At 46.1% G+C, this 16,858-nt stretch overlaps 1 protein-coding gene across 2 annotated transcripts in view; it reads left to right on the top strand.

Annotated features, from left to right (window-relative positions):
• The window catches only part of TMED2 (transmembrane p24 trafficking protein 2), a 45,516-nt gene extending 28,932 nt beyond the window's left edge, over window positions 1-16,584 (top strand). Inside the window, exons 2-5 of one of the 2 annotated variants that reach the window (XM_075322752.1) lie at window positions 404-596; window positions 3,117-3,137; window positions 5,649-5,756; window positions 12,749-16,584. In XM_075322752.1, coding sequence (XP_075178867.1) covers window positions 404-596; window positions 3,117-3,137; window positions 5,649-5,756; window positions 12,749-12,873 — 447 coding nt within the window. In that variant the 3' untranslated portion in view covers window positions 12,874-16,584. The remainder of the gene's footprint in view (window positions 1-403; window positions 597-3,116; window positions 3,138-5,648; window positions 5,757-12,748) is intronic. The other variant, XM_075322757.1, reaches the window with a different exon arrangement.
• The last annotated feature ends 274 nt before the right edge of the window (window positions 16,585-16,858 follow it).

Genomic DNA, 16,858 nt, shown 5'->3' with positions numbered 1-16,858 from the left:
GGGACTAGTAAAATAGAAAGAAAAAAATTTTGAAGATTAAATAAAAAAATTAATAACCTAAAAGTTCAAATCACCCCCCATTCGCCCCATTGAAAATTAAAGAGTTAAAAATTATAGAAATTTGGTATCGCCACATTCAGAAATGCCCAATCTGTCAAAATATTGCGTAGCAGCAAAACAATTCCAAACGCCAAAATTACGTTTTTGGGGGTTTTTTTGTCGCCGCAAATTTTGCGCAAAGTAAAATGTCAGCTCGAGACACAAAAAATAAGCCATCACTGAGCCAAAGATCCCAAAAAAGAGAGTGCTACAGGTCACGGAACATGGCGTCAAAAGTGCCTGATTTTTTTTTTAGGTCATGTAGATGGTATTTCTCCTTACAAAACTGCCTTTTCTCTTTTAGATCACCGGTCCTGACAATAAAGGTATTTATAAAGGAGACCGAGAGTCCAGTGGGAAGTACACCTTTGCGGCACACATGGATGGAACTTACAAATTCTGCTTCAGTAACAGAATGTCAACTATGACTCCCAAGATAGTGATGTTCACTATTGACATAGGAGAAGCTCCAAAGGGCCAGGACATGGAGACAGAAGGTGAGTTACCTTAGAGATAAAAATAAAGGCAATGTGTCACCAGGTTTTTATTATGTAATCTAAGAGCACCATGACATACGGGCTGAGACCTGCTTCCAGTGATGTCACATAAGATGCTATCACATCAGCGGTATTTCGCCGCACTGCCGAATCCGTCACAACTCCATACAGTGCAATACAGTTCAATGGCATCGCGGCAAACTCCGGTCACATGCTGTCATGTGACCGGAGCTTGCCGCGATGCCATTGAACTGTATTGCACTGTACTGGAGTGTGACGGATCCGGCAGTGCGGCGAAATACCGCTGATGTGAAAGCACCTTTATTGGGCTATGTTTTCAATGCAATCAGTATTTTATTAGCAGGAGATTCACTAGATGACTGTGCCTCTTGGTGTGGTGTCACACATAGCGACGTCGACAACGACGTCGCTGCTACGTCACCATTTTCTGTGACGTTGAAGCGACGTCCCGTCGCTGTCGCTGTGTGTGACATCCAGCAACGAGCTGGCCCCTGCTGTGAGGGCGCCAGTCGTTGCTGAGTGTCCAAGCACACATCGCTGTGTGTGACAGCGAGAGAGCGACGAAATGAAGCGAGCAGAGAGCAGGAGCCGGCATCTGGCAGCTGCGGTAAGCTGTAACCACGTTAAACATCGGGTAACCAAGGAAAGACCTTTCCCTGGTTACCCGATATTTACCTTCGTTACCAGCCTCTGCCGCTCTCGCTGCCAGCGCCGGCTCCCTGCTCTCTGCACATGTAGCTGCAGTACACATCGGGTAATTAACCCGATGTGTACTGTAGCTAGGAGAGCAGGGAGCCAGCGCTAAGCAGTGTGCGCGGCTCCCTGCTCTCTGCACATGTAGCACAGCGACGCGTGTCGTTATGATTACTGCTGCATCTGCTGTGCTTGACAGCTAAGCAGCAATCATAACAGCGACTTACAAGGTCGCTGGTGCGTCACAGAAAATGGTGACGTAACAGCGACGTCGCTGTTGCTATGTGTGAACCCAGCTTTGGTCTAGCCATGCCCCCACCACAGATAAGCAGCTTTATGACAGTGTACATAGAAAGCTGCCAATTAGCAGTATGGGTGGGGTTATTCACCGCTCAGCATTCAGAGAACTGGTAGTTCTGCAACAAATAAAACTGATTCTCACACAGCTGCTGCTCCCAGTAAAGTAACTGATATATCACTGGAATCTGGGTCTCTGTCCCTACACCATGCTGCTGTCAGATTACATAGCACAAACCTGCTGACAGATTCAGTTGTTTATCATAGACATAAGATTTTGTATTTGTGATTCCTGAAAGAAGCGTCGAGGAATTCGATCTATTATATCCTATTTTTGGCAGACCGGTTTTCTCCATAAATATGATCACTGAGGATTTCACTGCTTTGGACTGTCACTAATCTCATATTTATAGAGTCATCAGAACGACTCATGGGGAAAACCTCCGGTCTTAAAGGGAACCGATCAGGATTTTCATATATAAGGTAAAGCCAGTGCTTTACTGGCACTATCAGGCTGATTCTCTACATACCTGCAGTGGTCAGCTCTGATATTTAGCCTTTCAAATCCAAGAAAGTGAAGTTTAAAAATTTGTCAGCTTTTTGATTGACAATTGAATCGGAGCAGATAATAACCGGGCGGGTATTCATCTGGATTCCCGCCCTCCGCCGCCTGTTCCTCCCTCTCTCTGGCTCTATGCTAATTTTACTATTCAGTAAGATGGCGTCGGAGTTGGTACCTGCGCATAGCGCTCATCTCCGGCGCCATCTTAGCAAAATTAGCATAGGGCCAGAGAGAGGGAGGAACAGGCGGTGGGGGGCGGGAATCATGTGCATAACCCACCCTGCTATTATCTGCTACGGTGAAACTGTCACTCAAAATGCTGATGAATTTTTAAACTTCACTTTCTTGGATTTGAGAGGCTAAACATCCGAGCTGACCACTAATGGTATGTACAGCCTGTGCCTGATAGTGCCAGTATAGGACTGGCTTTACCTTATATACCAAAATCCTGGTGATTGGTTCCCTTTAAAGAAGACATGTCACTTGCTAAGAAAAAACTGAGATTACTAGCTTAGAAAATCCCGAGATTCCCTGATTCTGAAGACATGTGAATATCTGTAATGTAGCCACACAAAGTGGAAGAAAGCAGCAGTGGAGCTCAGGGAATTCTAGGAATCATTGAACACAGGTATTTTGAGTAAGTGACAGGAACTGTGTAAGAACTAGTCCATCAAGAAAGATGTCTGCTCTAATAGTCACACGGCTGTGTACGTCAGACGAGGATCACAGCGCAATGCTTGGACCGGACGTCGGCTCTAGTGGCCTGAGAGTGACGGCTGCATACAAATAAATGCCGGGAGAGCCGACGGCTGATCCGACCATTGCGTTGCTATCCTCGTCATCGTTATACGACCATGTGACTCTTCCCTAAGAGGTAGTAGTTGCTTAAAAATAAACCCATCATTAACTCAGCTCCCTTCATGTGTTCTCATCTTTATAATTCCTAGGTGGTGGAGATACATGGGATGGTATGTCTTCTGCTGTCTGGTCATAGTCGCCTGACAATGCATATTAACATTACTATGTGACCATGTCTTTTTGTAATATAAACCTAATACCTATGTTGCCCTGGCAGTGGTGTTGGTTGGTGCAGATACTGATGGTATTGGTTTGGCTGGCACCCGCCTAACAAGCATTGTGTTGATCTGGGTTGGCATGCTGTTTGCTGTGTTTTCTTTCAGCGTTTTGTTGGGTTTTTTTTTTTAAAGCTGAAGCTCCAGCTAATCATTGCTTTTAGTTGAGTGAAATTTTTTTTTTTTTTACGGTTTCATCGAGTCTGTTAGGGTTGTGTTCACATGAGATCTCAGAAACTGCAGCGATACCACCAACAGAAGATCCGCTCCAAATGGTGCAGATTAAGGGCCTGATTTGTCTGAAAATGTACTGCTACAGATAAAATCAAAGAGAGAAAATTACACTCCACTCAGCTCACACATCTATATTCATGTTTTGCCTCTGTACAACCCAGCCTCCTCCATGGGACCGCTGCTGCCTGTGATTAGCTGCAGTGGTCACTTAAAATAAAACATTATCATAGGAGGCAGGATACAACTTTATGGTATAGGCTAGTCAGGCCCCAACCAGTCAGGAAATAATGGCCTATCTTGGCTATTTGTGCATTCCTACAACAGTCGATAAATCCCTATAGTAGAGATCCTTATACGCTAATCACATTAGTGGTGGTTTCTGGTATTTCTCTTTGAGTTGAAGTTTCTCAGAAGGGAAATAGAGAATTTGTAACATTGTATCAGAAAAATAAACCTCGCATGTAGGAGTTCCCCACTGCATTTACGTTCATAACCTTTCCTCAGGATGGTCAGAACCGATCGGTGGTGACCTGACACTCGGCAGCCCCAAGAATCCTGTTATTTTAATAGGTGCTGATCTGCAGTATCCTGGGAGCGATAACTGAACAGTGTGAACGGTAGAGTTCCGCTCCATACACATCTGTCCGCTGGAGGTGATAAGACCTGATTGGTGGGATATTGGCTGTCACCCCCACCTTCCATCTGATATTTATGACCTATCCTGATAATCGGCCATCATTATCAATGTAGTGGAAAACCCCTTTAAGATGGGATATGACATTATTCAAAACAGAAGCACAATGCCCTGTACACTCCTCCCTCAGGACATGGTCATCCTTTATGGGAAGGGACAGAAGATAAAGCACCGATTTGTGTCGCCACAAGGAGATATGCACAATTAAACAAAGTTAATAGATAATAAATGAATAATCTCCAAAATGGAGTCGAGCTACTGCACCAACAAAACCAATAGAAAATGTAGCCAAAGACAATACAATAGTAAAATATGACATTTTATTAAAGATCATAATAAAACCAATAAACTGCAAGGGATAGTAATGAAAAAAAGTGCCGAGGCACCACAAGACTCAAACAGTGAATTGCAAACAGACAATAGATAGATTACATAAAGATATAAATACAGTATGTATCACATTCCAATTATCTGTCCCCATCAAGGGTATAGCAGTAATTGAAATAATGTAAAACTTCAAAAAACGTATACTCTAACTGTTTGCATATCGCTAAAGGGCATGTATGCAGGCAAAAGGAGCCAAGGACAAATACCCAGGAGATCCCATCATAGGGGTTAATACCTGTCGCCATTAGCCACTGCTGAGCCACAATGTGCTGAGGGACAGAAGATGTATTATCTTGAAAACTCATTAAGGCTATGTGCGCACGCTGCCTCTTTTCTGACCACGAAGATGCAGCGTTTTTGTGTGTTTTTGGCCGCAAAAAAACCCACCTGAGGTAAAACCGCATCCAAAAAATGCATGCGTTTTGCTGTTGCATTTATTCCAATGCATTGCATGAGTGAAAAACACTGGCAAAAACGCCCCTCAACAAAACTGCACTGTGCGGACAGCAAAAATGAAATCCCATAGACTTTGCTGGGGAAGGAAGTGCATGCAGTTTTGAGGCCAAAAACGCACTCGAAAAACGCAGCGTGCGCACATGCCCTTATGGTTTTAAAATGAATCCATTTTAGTCTAAACCATAAACTTAGTGAATTGCGCTACATTATTAGCAATATATTCTTATTACAAGCTTTATCTTTAGTGGCACATCAAAGCGTGTGCTTGACCATCGTTTTATTTTCACTCCTAACCGCGGTTTTGTGGCTGTTGTGCATTTGGGGACCAGGGCCTCCCGGGCTGGTGTTCGGTGGGGGCCTACAAGCTTTGATTCCACTGTTGGACAGTAAGCAGTGGGATGATTCTCGGGATATGTTATGTGTAACCACTAATTACCTGTGTGCTTTGTTATATTAGTGTTGAGCGTGTTGTTGAATTACTAGGTGTTTCTCGTTTGTTCTTTTGGTTGAGTTTTTTTTTTTCCTTGAATAAGTTACGATAACAGTTGTCTATCAGTACATTCCTCCTTTGCCATGTGCTCACTGTCTGATTTTCTCATGATATATGATGACCTGTTTGCTCATGTGTTATGCAGCACACCAGAACAAGCTGGAGGAGATGATCAATGAACTGGCAGTGGCCATGACGGCTGTGAAGCATGAGCAAGAATACATGGAAGTGCGGGAAAGAATACACAGAGCAAGTGAGTCCTCATTCTCCCTTCTAAAATTACGTGTGTGTGTGTGTATATGTATGTATATATATATATGTATGTATATATATATATATATATCACACATACACACATACATACATACATACATACACATATGTGTGTATATATATATATATATATATATGTATATATAATATATTTCTTCATCGTTCCTATGGGAGACCCAGACCATGGGTGTATAGCTTCTGCCTCCGGAGGACACACAAAGTACTACACTAAAAAGTGTAGCTCCTCCCTCCGAGCATATACACCCCCTGGATAACCAAATATAGCCAGTTCAATGCTTTGTGTTCAGGAGGCATACATCCACACATGCATTCTCATCTGATTTTTGGAAAAGAGTTTGAAGAAAAGCGGGTCCAAGCCTGGACCCCCGGCATGTCCCTTCTCACCCCACTGTGTCGGCGGTGTTGTTAAGGTTGATTTCAGGGCTGGAGCCTTACATGCCGCGCTCCTTCACCATCCCTCGGGCTCTGGCTTGAAGTGGGAGCCAGCACGGTTCTCACTGCCTTGCAGGAGACCGGTCTCCATCCGCAGCCCTTTCAGGATCCTCCTGGACGGAGCACTCATCCCTCAGGGACCTGGCCCTGCGTCTCACAAGCTAAGTATCTGAGACCTTATTGTCGGGGGGTCCCTTGTACTTTATTGTTGGGGAGAGTGTGCTGTGTAACTTTTGTGACATTTCCGGCCGGTTCTCTGGTTTTCACCTGAGAACCGCGCCGATGGTGCCTGCGCGCCGGCCGCATCGTTAAATTTAGGCCCCGGCTTCGCCTGAGGCCTAGTTTCGATTTCACTGCCCCTGCATGTCAGTCATGCAGAGGGACAGTGCGGCTCCGCCCAGCGGCCGTTCGGCACAGGGGAGGGACACTCCTCTCTCAGTACATGTCCCCTCCCCTGTATATCTCCTTGACCCTCCGGATCCTGCTCTTAGAGTAGGCCCCGCCCCCTCTCCTCGCTCCGGCGCCATTTTATCGGCGTTCTTATGCCATTTCTGCACAGCGATCGGCGCTGGCTGCAGCATCTCTCAGGGGGTCCGGGCTGTGGGATCTGGAGGGCACAGAGACGTCCCAATGTCAAACGGTCTGGCAAGCCAGAACCTCCGGTTGTGGACCTGCTTATATACTCTGCTGCGGGTCATTCCGGCTCAGAGCCCCCACTTCAGCAGCATGTCTCACAAAAAGAGGAGCAAGGCTGCAAGGCTGTACTCAATATGTACTGCATGTAGGCTCGTAGCACATAACCACATTGTGATGCCTGCTCTAACATGGTGGTGCCTCAGCCTGGAGGCTCATCCCCAGTGGTCCTTCCGGCTGCTCCGGCTCCGGTGGCTGAACCCCCGGTTTGGGTAGAATCCTTCTCTCCATGGGACAGCTGTCCCGGACTCCGCTGAGCATGCATCAGCCCCCTCCTCAGGGCACTTCTGCTGCTACGGCTCGCTCAGCAAAGCTCACAGAGGATTCTTCATCCGGTCTCAGACCCCGTCCTCCTAAAAGGAGACGCAGGGTCCCCTCTCCTTCCTCGTCCCGCGGCTCTGATTCACGAGCTGACTCGCAGGACGAGGAGGATGCCTTCACTGGGGGCTCGGACGCTACCTCCATGTACCCCATTGATCTGTCCGAAAGTGACGCAGATGCTAGTGTTTTGATTGCGTCCATTAATTTTGTACTGGACCTCAATCCGCCTGTATCAGGGGAGCAACCCTCTCTGGCAGAAAAGCACCAGTTTACCTTGCCTAAGAGAACAAGGAGTGTGTTCCTTAACCACTCCAGTTTTCAGGCCACTGTGACCAAGCCTAGGGCCTGTCCTGACCAAACCAAAGCGTGGTTCTGATGACCGTTTTCCGTTTCCACCAGAGGTGGTCAAGGAGTGGGCTCATTCACAGCCCGGACAGTTGTATCAGTGGCTGATGGCACCTCTCTTAAGGATTCCACTGACCGCCATCTGTATATGAGGCGGCAGGGGCCTCGTTCTCCCCACCTTTTGCAGCAGTGTGGGCTCTCAAAGCCATCTCTGCTTCTCTAGGGAGATGCATTCCCTCACCAGGGACTCTATGCCCGAAATGGTTGCCTTAACTTCCAGGCTTCAGCCTTTTCATCCTATGCCATGTCTGCCATGCTGGAGGCTTCTCACCGCACTGCGGTGACTTCGGCTAATTCCCTCGCTTTCCGCAGGATCTTGTGGCTTCGAGAGTGGAAGGCAGACGCTTATTCAAAGAAGTACCTTGCTGGGCTCCCATTTGCTGGGCCCAGGCTGTTCGGTGAACAACTGGATGAAATTATTCAGGAAGCTACTGGCGGGACGAGTACTTCCATGCCACAAACCAAAACCAGGAAACCTGTCCAGGGCAGGAACCAGTCGAGGTTTCGTTCCTTTCGTTCCTCCAACTGGTCGTCCTCTAAGCCCTCGGCCTCGTCCTCTAGCTCAGCCAAGGACCAAAAACCCAACTGGCGCACAAAGCCGCGTCCTAGACCGCAGGAGCTGCTGCCACTAAGGCAGCCTCCTCTTGACTATCTGGCCCCACCAGCAACGTCCTTAGTCGGTGGCAGGCTCTCCCACTTTGGCGACATGTGGTTTCAACACGTCTCCGATCAGTGGGTGCGGGATATCATCTCCCACGGCTACAGGATAGACTTCTCTCCAGCCCGCCAAACAGTTTTTTTTTTTTCTTTTTTTGTCAACTCCCCCCTGCTCCAAGGCTGCCGCCTTCTCACAGGCCGTGGCATCCTTGCAGGCCAACGGAGTAATGGTACCGGTTCCCGCATGGGAACGGTTCAGAGGTTTCTACTTAAACCTCTTCCTAGTCCCCGAAAAGGACGGTTCCTTCCGGCCCATCCTGGATCTCAAGCTTCTCAACAAGCATGTTCAGGTGCGGCATTTTCACATGGAGTCTCTGCGATCAGTCATTGCCTCAATGACCCAAGGAGATTTCCTAGCATCCATCGACATCAGAGATGCCTATCTGCATGTACCAATTGCAGTTTCACACCAGCGTTGGCTACGTTTTGCAATCGGAGAGGAACATTTCCAATTCGTGGCTCTTCCCTTCGGGTTAGCCACGGCCCCTCGAGTATTCACCAAGGTCATGGCAGCAGTGGTTGCGGTTCTGCACCTCCAGGGGTTGGCAGTGATCCCTTTTCCTGGTCGGCCTTCTAGTCAGGGCTTCATCCAGTGTAGACTGTCAGCGGAGTGCCTCGCTCACTCTCGCCACTCTAGTCCAATTCGGGTGGCTTGTCATTCTGCAAGTCCACTCGGACTCCGAACCAGAAGCTCACGTACCTAGGGATGCAATTCGAGACTCTGCCGGCACTTGTGAAGCTGCCCTTAGTCAAACAGCAGTCCCTCCACTGGCGGTGCGCTCTTTGCTGAGGCCCCGCCGTCATTCCATCAGGCACCTGATGCAGGTGCTGGGTCAGATGGTGTCAATGGAAGCGGTTCCCTTTGCCCAGTTCCATCTGCGTCCTCTGCAGCTGGACATTCTCCGCTGTTGGGACAAGCTGACTTCCTCCTTGCACAGATTAGTGGCTTAGTCGCCACAGACCAGGGGCTCCCTTCAGTGGTGGCTTCGGCCCCTCTCTCTTCAGGGACGCTCCTTCCTGGCCCCGTCCTGGGTGATCCTCGCCACGGATGCCAGTCTATCCGGCTGGGGAGCAGTATATCTCCACCACAGAGCGCAGGGCACTTGGACTCCGTCCGAATCAGCCCTCTCGATCAATGTGCTGGAAATCAGAGCTGTCCTTCTAGCTCTCTTAGCCTTTCACCACCTGTTGGCGGCAAGCACATTCGAGTCCAGTCAGACAACGTGACAGCGGTTGCCTACATCAACCACCAGGGCGGGACACTCACCGCCTGGCAATGTTGGAGGTTCAACGCATCCTTCAGTGGACGGAGGACTCCAAGTCCACCATATCCGCAGTCCACAGCCCAGGCGTGGAAAGCTGGGAGGCAGATTATCTCAGCCGTCATATCGTGGACAGCGGCAAGTGGACTCTGCATTCAGCAGTGTTTCGGTCACTCTGCCGCAAGTGGGGCACTCCGGAAGTGGATCTTCGCTCCCACGATCCTCAGGCCTTTGCAGCGGACGCGCTGGTTCAAGATTGGTCCCAGTTTCGTCTGTCTTACGTGTTTCCCCCTCTAGTTCTTGCCCAGAGTCCTGCGCAAGATCATAATGGAGGGCCGTCGGGTCATTCTCATTGCTCCAGACTGGCCCAGGCGAGCTTGGTACCCAGACCTGCTCCATCTTTCCGTAGAGGCGCCGTGGCATCTCCTGGACCGTCCAGACCTTCTCTCACAAGGTCCGTTTTTCCGCCAGAATTCTGCGGCTTTCAGATTGACGGCGTGGTTCTTGAGTCCTGGATCTTGACGACTTCTGGTATCCCTCCTGAAGTCATCTCCACTATGACTCAGGCTCGGAAGTATTCCTTGGCCAAGATCTATCACAGGACCTGGAGAATTTTCCTGTCCTGGTGTCGCTCTTCCGGCCATGCTTCTTGGCCTTTTTCCTTGCCGACCCTCCTGTCCTTTTTACAGTCCGGTCTACAGCTAGGACTATCCCTCAAGGGACAGGTCTCTGCTCTGTCAGTGTTGTTCCAGCGGCGCATCGCCCGGCTGGCTCAGGTGCGCTCCTTCATGCAGGGCGCATTCCGCCTTACCGGCGGCCTTTGGATCCCTGGGACCTTAATCTGGTCCTCACGGCTTTCCAGAAAACCCCCTTTGAGCCTCTTAGGGAGGTTTCTTTGTCTTGTCTTTCACAGAAAGTGGTCTTTCTAGTGGCCATAGCTTCCCTCAGAGTCTCTGATTTGGCTGCGCTCTCTTCGGAATCACCTTTTTTGGTTTTTCATCAAGACAAGGTGGTTCTCCGTCCGACTCCGGACTTTCTCCCTAAGGTGGTTTCTCCTTTCCACCTTAACCAGGACATTTCCCTGCCTTCCTTTTGTCCGGCTCCTCTTCATCGCTTTGAAAAAGCGTTGCATACTCTGGATCTGGTGCGGGCGCTCCGGATCTATGTGTCTCGCACCGCTGTTCTTAGGCGGTGCACCTCTCTTTTTGTGCTGACCACAGGTCGGCGTAAGGGCCTCTCGGTTTCTAAGCCGACCCTAGCTCGTTGGATTAGGTCGGCCATTTCTGATGCCTACCAGTGTACTCAGGTGCCTCCCCCGCCGGGGATCAAGGCACACTCGACCAGAGCTGTCGGTGCCTCTTGGGTTTTCAGGCACCAGGCTACGGCTCAGCAGGTCGGTCAGGCTGCCACTTGGACTACTCTGCATACCTTTTCGAAGCACTACCAAGTGCATGCTCATGCTTCGGCAGATGCGAGCTTGGGCAGACGCACCCTTCAGGCGGCTGTCGCCCATTTGTGAAGTTAGGTTTTGCCTACTTCTCAGTTTTCTGTTTATTCCCACCCATGGACTGCTTTGAGACGTCCCATGGTCTGGGTCTCCCATAGGAACGATGAAGAAAAAGAGAATTTTGTTTACTTACCGTAAATTCTTTTTCTTATAGTTCCGTAGTGGGAGACCCAGCACCCTCCCTGTTGCCTGTTGGCAGTTTCTTGTTCCGCGTGTTATCACCGGCTGTTGTTGTAGACAGAGGCTCCGGTTGTTCCGGTTCTTGCTCTATCTCTGCTTGTGGGTGGCTACTCTCCTTCAGCTTTTGCACTAAACTGGCTATATTTGGTTATCCAGGGGGTGTATATGCTCGGAGGGAGGAGCTACACTTTTTAGTGTAGTACTTTGTGTGTCCTCCGGAGGCAGAAGCTATACACCCATGGTCTGGGTCTCCCATTACGGAACTATAAGAAAAAGAATTTATGGTAAGTAAACAAAATTCTCTTTTTTAATGTGTATATATAATATATATATATGTGTATATATATTTTAATGTGTGTGTGTGTGTGTGTGTGTGTGTGTATATATATATATGTGTGTATATATATATATATATATATATATATATATATATATATATATATATATATATATATATATATATATATATATATATAATTATATTATATAAATTATGTATGTATGTGTATATACCTCAGAGAGAGAGAGCATAATATACACATACATACATTCTAAGGTTATCAGTACAGCCTCTCCGTCACACATTCTGCCTATTTCACTGTTTGGAGTTACGTTTAAGCAGTGCTGCAAATATATTAAAAGGGCTTTTCCACTCATGGACAACCCTAAATATTAATATAGAAGAAGGATAGATCCAGCGAGCCAGACTTGTGATGAATAAAAAAATCATCCCATCATGGCAATGATAAAGGTTTAGCCGAAACGCGTCTTGCCGTGCGCTCTACAGCAGTAATTTTTCATCTCTGCCTGTATATGTTTTGTGCTCCTATTGAAAAGATTTTTAATCTACATTTGAAATAAAGAAAAAGACTTTTTATTCATCACAAGTCTGGCTTGCTGGATCTATCCTTCTTCTATATCAGTTGCTGGCAAGAGCTCCTGCCATTTATCCGTTGCTGAGCGTCTATATGGAATAGCAGCCTATTCATTGAATCAACTTGGTAAGCTGGCATTTTTCTTCTTTTTTTCTAAATATTAATAGGTCCACTGTGCAGCATGAAACATAGAGCTGTACATTTACCTTCCAGGAGATTTCTGTTCCTCCAATGTCTGCGCTGTGTCCCCGGTGGTCAATTAAATTACCAATATGTTGTGACTGCTGCAGTCAGCTAGCGGCCGCTGGTCGTCTGCAGCCTTCACATTCTGTCAGAGCAGAAGAACATGTTTACTCCAGTCGGCCAGAAGAGTGACCCCCAGGGACTAGCGTTGGCATCGGAGAAACTGGTCTGGTATATAAGTATACAGTTCTTTTATCCTGCATAGTATAGTAGGGCTGCTGATAAGGGGTTGGCCTGTAACTGACTCCCTCTTCACTATGTGCTTAATGTGTGTCTTTGTACGACTTGCACTCATTTTTCTATCTTCTCTCCACAGTCAATGACAACACGAACAGCAGGGTGGTGCTTTGGTCCTTTTTTGAAGCCCTTGTACTCGTTGCTATGACTTTGGGACAAATCTACTATCTGAAGAGATTTTTTGAAGTGCGACGAGTTGTTTAGGAAGCTGCACCTGTACTTTTTTTTTTTTGTTTTTTTATTTTCCTTTTGCCCCCCAAAATGATCCCAATTTTTGCCCCAGATCCTCCCTTCCAAGTTATCTTGGCCAGACCAACTTTAAAATTTTAATTTTCCAATTTTTTTTTGTTGGGGAAATGCTCGTTGTAGCACAAACATCATGCTGCATTTGTTACCTTCAGGAAAGTCCCCTCGAAATAAAACTGAAGTGACGTTTTGGAAGATCCCAGGTCACGATCTGTGCTGTGTTACCGTCCGGATTGGAAGTACATCTAGTTACATTGTTCTTTTTTACCACTTTAGCATTTTTTTTTTAATGAAGACTAAGAGCCAAAGAGGTTCATGAATACGATGGCTCAAAATAAGCCACAAAATGAAATCTGTAATATCTGTTCTGAGCAAATGCCATTCTCCTGAATTCCTAATAATTGTCGTGCTCTGTCCGATGTGTTTTCTAATAATTCATTAGCAAGTTCTGTCTGCAAGAGAGTCGTACACTGGTAAAAGCTTTGTTTCTAGATGCTCAGTTGTCCATTGCACCCATTGAAAGAGTTTTCCAGGTTTAGAAACACAGGACAGCTTTGTTCCGAAAACATCGCCCACCTATCTACAGGTTTTCTTCCTTAGGCCAGGGCTACACGGCAATATGTATTGAACCACAGGAAAGCTCAGACACGTTGGAATTTACAGTTGTGATTTTTCTATGGAAAAGAAATCAATAAAATGGCCAAATTCCACATAAATTGCATGCGTCTTGCATTGAAGTCTATGGCAAGTGAGTTTTGTGCAACTTGCAACAAAAAAATCCAACACATTTGTGTCGCAGTGTGATACCATTAGATCCAACACGTGTCGCAGTGTGATACCATTAGATCCAACACGTGTGGCAGTGTGATACCATTAGATCCAACACGTGTGGCAGTGTGATACCATTAGATCCAACACGTGTCGCAGTGTGATACCAGTAGATCCAACACGTGTCGCAGTGTGATACCAGTAGATCCAACATGTGTCGCAGTGTGATACCATTAGATCCAACACATTTGTGTCGCAGTGTGATACCATTAGATCCAACACATTTGTGTCGCAGTGTGATACCATTAGATCCAACACATTTGTGTCGCAGTGTGATACCATTAGATCCAACACATTTGTGTCGCAGTGTGATACCATTAGATCCAACACATTTGTGTCGCAGTGTGATACCATTAGATCCGACACTTCGATTTCTGTGTCATGTGAAACATGTTGCCGTGTAGCCTTAACCTTAAAGGGTTTTATCCACTATTTTGACAATTTTTTCTCATTCCCCATGTGTGCCCCCATAAAAATAAAAGCCTTTTCTCTCCCTTGGTGCTCTTGCGATTCCAGCGGTATCAAAACTCATGATCTCCGTGTCCATGTGACATTATGACACACGAGTCACATATCCAATCATCGCCAGCTTCTCTATAGTGAAAGGCCGATTGTTCCAATAAAAAAACAATCTTCTATTTATTTAAATTCCAATAAAAGGGTCATTGCATCGGGAACAAACGTTGACACATTTTGAGTTTAAAAGTCTTAATCGTAGCATGTGTTCTGGATGCTGCCCAACATATAAGACCACTAAAAACTGGTTTAGATGTTGGGGCAGCATGCAGGATACATGTGTTGTAATGTGGCGGTGGTGAATACTTTTCAGCGGTGAATGTGTCGGCTTCTGTCTCCTCGCCTTCGGACACAGGAGCAATCAGCAGGAGGTGGAGAGAGAAGCCAGCGGTGATTAGACGCAGGGCTCTCATGTCATGTCACATGAGCCCCGATAATGTGAGCTCTGACACTGCTGGAACCGCGCCAACATCGAAGGTGAGTATAAGCGGTTTCATTTTTTTTTCAGACGGGGGGGGGGGGGTCGCAGGGAATGAGAAGGGGTTGTCCTAGATAGGCTAGTTTCACACATCCGGCTCTTCGCCGGTTTGCCGCATTCGGCGCACACCAGTATAGTGCATACAGTATAGTGCATACAGTATAGTGTATACAGTACAGTGGCAGCGCTGTAACTTCCGGGTCACATGCTCCGGTTGACAGCATGTGACCAGCGCTTGTCGCGCTGCCACTGTACTGTATACATTGTACTGGCGTGCGCTGAATCCGGCAAACCGCCGAAAAGCCGGATGTGTGAAACTAGCCTAACTCCTTTAATCCGAGCTGCAATACTGGACACAACCCATGAACATGTGTGCCACTAAATTAGGCAGAAAGCAGCCATGTTTTCTAGTTCTGGACGACCCCTTTAGCTTCATTTTTTTTTTTTTTTTTTTTTTCTAGCCTCTCTTAGATCTTTCATAACTTGTGCTGCTTTTTATTACTTTTGTGCTGCTTTAAAGCAGCAGCCTATAGTTGTGAAAATGTGCTTTCTTGTCATTACCTACTATGCAAAGAAGGCAATTTTACGTTTTTAGGGGTTTTTTTGCCTAATGGATAGGAAATCTGACTTTTGACACATGAAGTTTTTTCCGGTATGAAAACATTTTAGTAATAAAGCAAAACTTTTTAATGGTCTTCATCCATCAATAAATTGTCTGTGGTGGCCGGACTCGTGTGGTAAGTTATGTTTCTTCTTCTTTGCGGATGTTGGTGTATTCCATTTGATCCATTCTTCGTGATTACCCAACATTACAGCAATCATGGGCAAGTCTGCCTGAGAGTGAGAAGTCCCGATGATATCATTAATGTATACGTTGGCTGAACGCCATCTTATTTCTATAGATGGGAAGATATCAGATTATCTGTCACAATCCTACCACAATCAACCAACCAGCACGCAATCACTACACCATACTATTGTGTGGCAGCACGACCATCTTCTAAACCACTATCAGAGAGTATAGTGATCATTAAGTATCTGGGAAGACGATGATAAGGAACTAAGAAATGTAAAAGAACACTTGAATTTAGCAGATCCCACCTTTATCCGGCAATCTACGGGTTGTATATTTGACCTCATAAAAGCCTAACTGGGGATGTGAGCATGGATGAATGTGTCGCCATGTTCTATACTTATTTGTCTAATGGGTATATCGCCATACTGGTAACTTCTGTGTTCTTTTTGGGAAGCATTATATTACAAGTAATGTCTCGGCGGAAGTAAAACTACTATACTAGGAAGTTTGAGGTCATACCTGGACCTCATTTTATTGCTCCCCCTACTTTTTTGTTTAGTTTGTCACACTTTTTTTTTTTTTTTTTAGGCTTCTTTTCAATGTAGTTAAACTTAGAAACCTACACCATTGTTTGTTTTGCAAAGAAAAGAAAGAAAACAAGCTGTCAACTGTTTATTGGTTTGATAATGGGATAATTAATATGGCTTTTGGTGTTGGTGCAGAAATATGTAAATTACTTGCTTGTTTTGTTTTTTTTTTTGTCTTTCTTTCTCTGGACGCAGAAGGAATCTTTACAAGCAACAAAACTGTTTTGTATAAATAAGTTAAGTTTTCTTATGGGTTTCCATGTTTCAAGAATATTTTCAACCTTGGGCTAAACGTCTCGCACAGCAGGTTTATAAGGATGGTCTAGTTCTTATGTTAGGACTTGCTTGCCAACTGGTTTTGAATTTCACCTACAAATTGACTTCAAAGATGTACATTTAAGAAAAGAATGCTTGTCTGAATATTACCCAGGTTCAGTGAAGAATAAAACATTGTTTAACAAAAATTGTGTTTTTGTTTTTTTTGTTTGTAAATACAGTGGAACCTCGCTTAACGAGTAACCCAGTTAGCGAGTATTTCGCTTAACGAGCAAAGCTTGCTGTAAATTTGAAACTCTGTTTACGAGCAAGCTTTGCTGAACGAGCAAAATACTCACTGCACACACTTCCGGTTCCGTACATCCACCGCGTTCTAACCCGCCCTTACAGTCCGCACAAACACGCAGAAACACGCACAAACATACACAAACAAACACACACACATTATGCTCACCTTACCTT

The sequence above is a fragment of the Anomaloglossus baeobatrachus genome, chromosome 1 (assembly GCF_048569485.1).
Source record: "Anomaloglossus baeobatrachus isolate aAnoBae1 chromosome 1, aAnoBae1.hap1, whole genome shotgun sequence".
Classification (NCBI taxonomy): Eukaryota; Metazoa; Chordata; class Amphibia; order Anura; family Aromobatidae; genus Anomaloglossus; species Anomaloglossus baeobatrachus.
The sequence above is the reverse complement of the archived record's forward strand: the minus strand, read 5'-3'. Positions and strand labels throughout refer to the sequence as shown.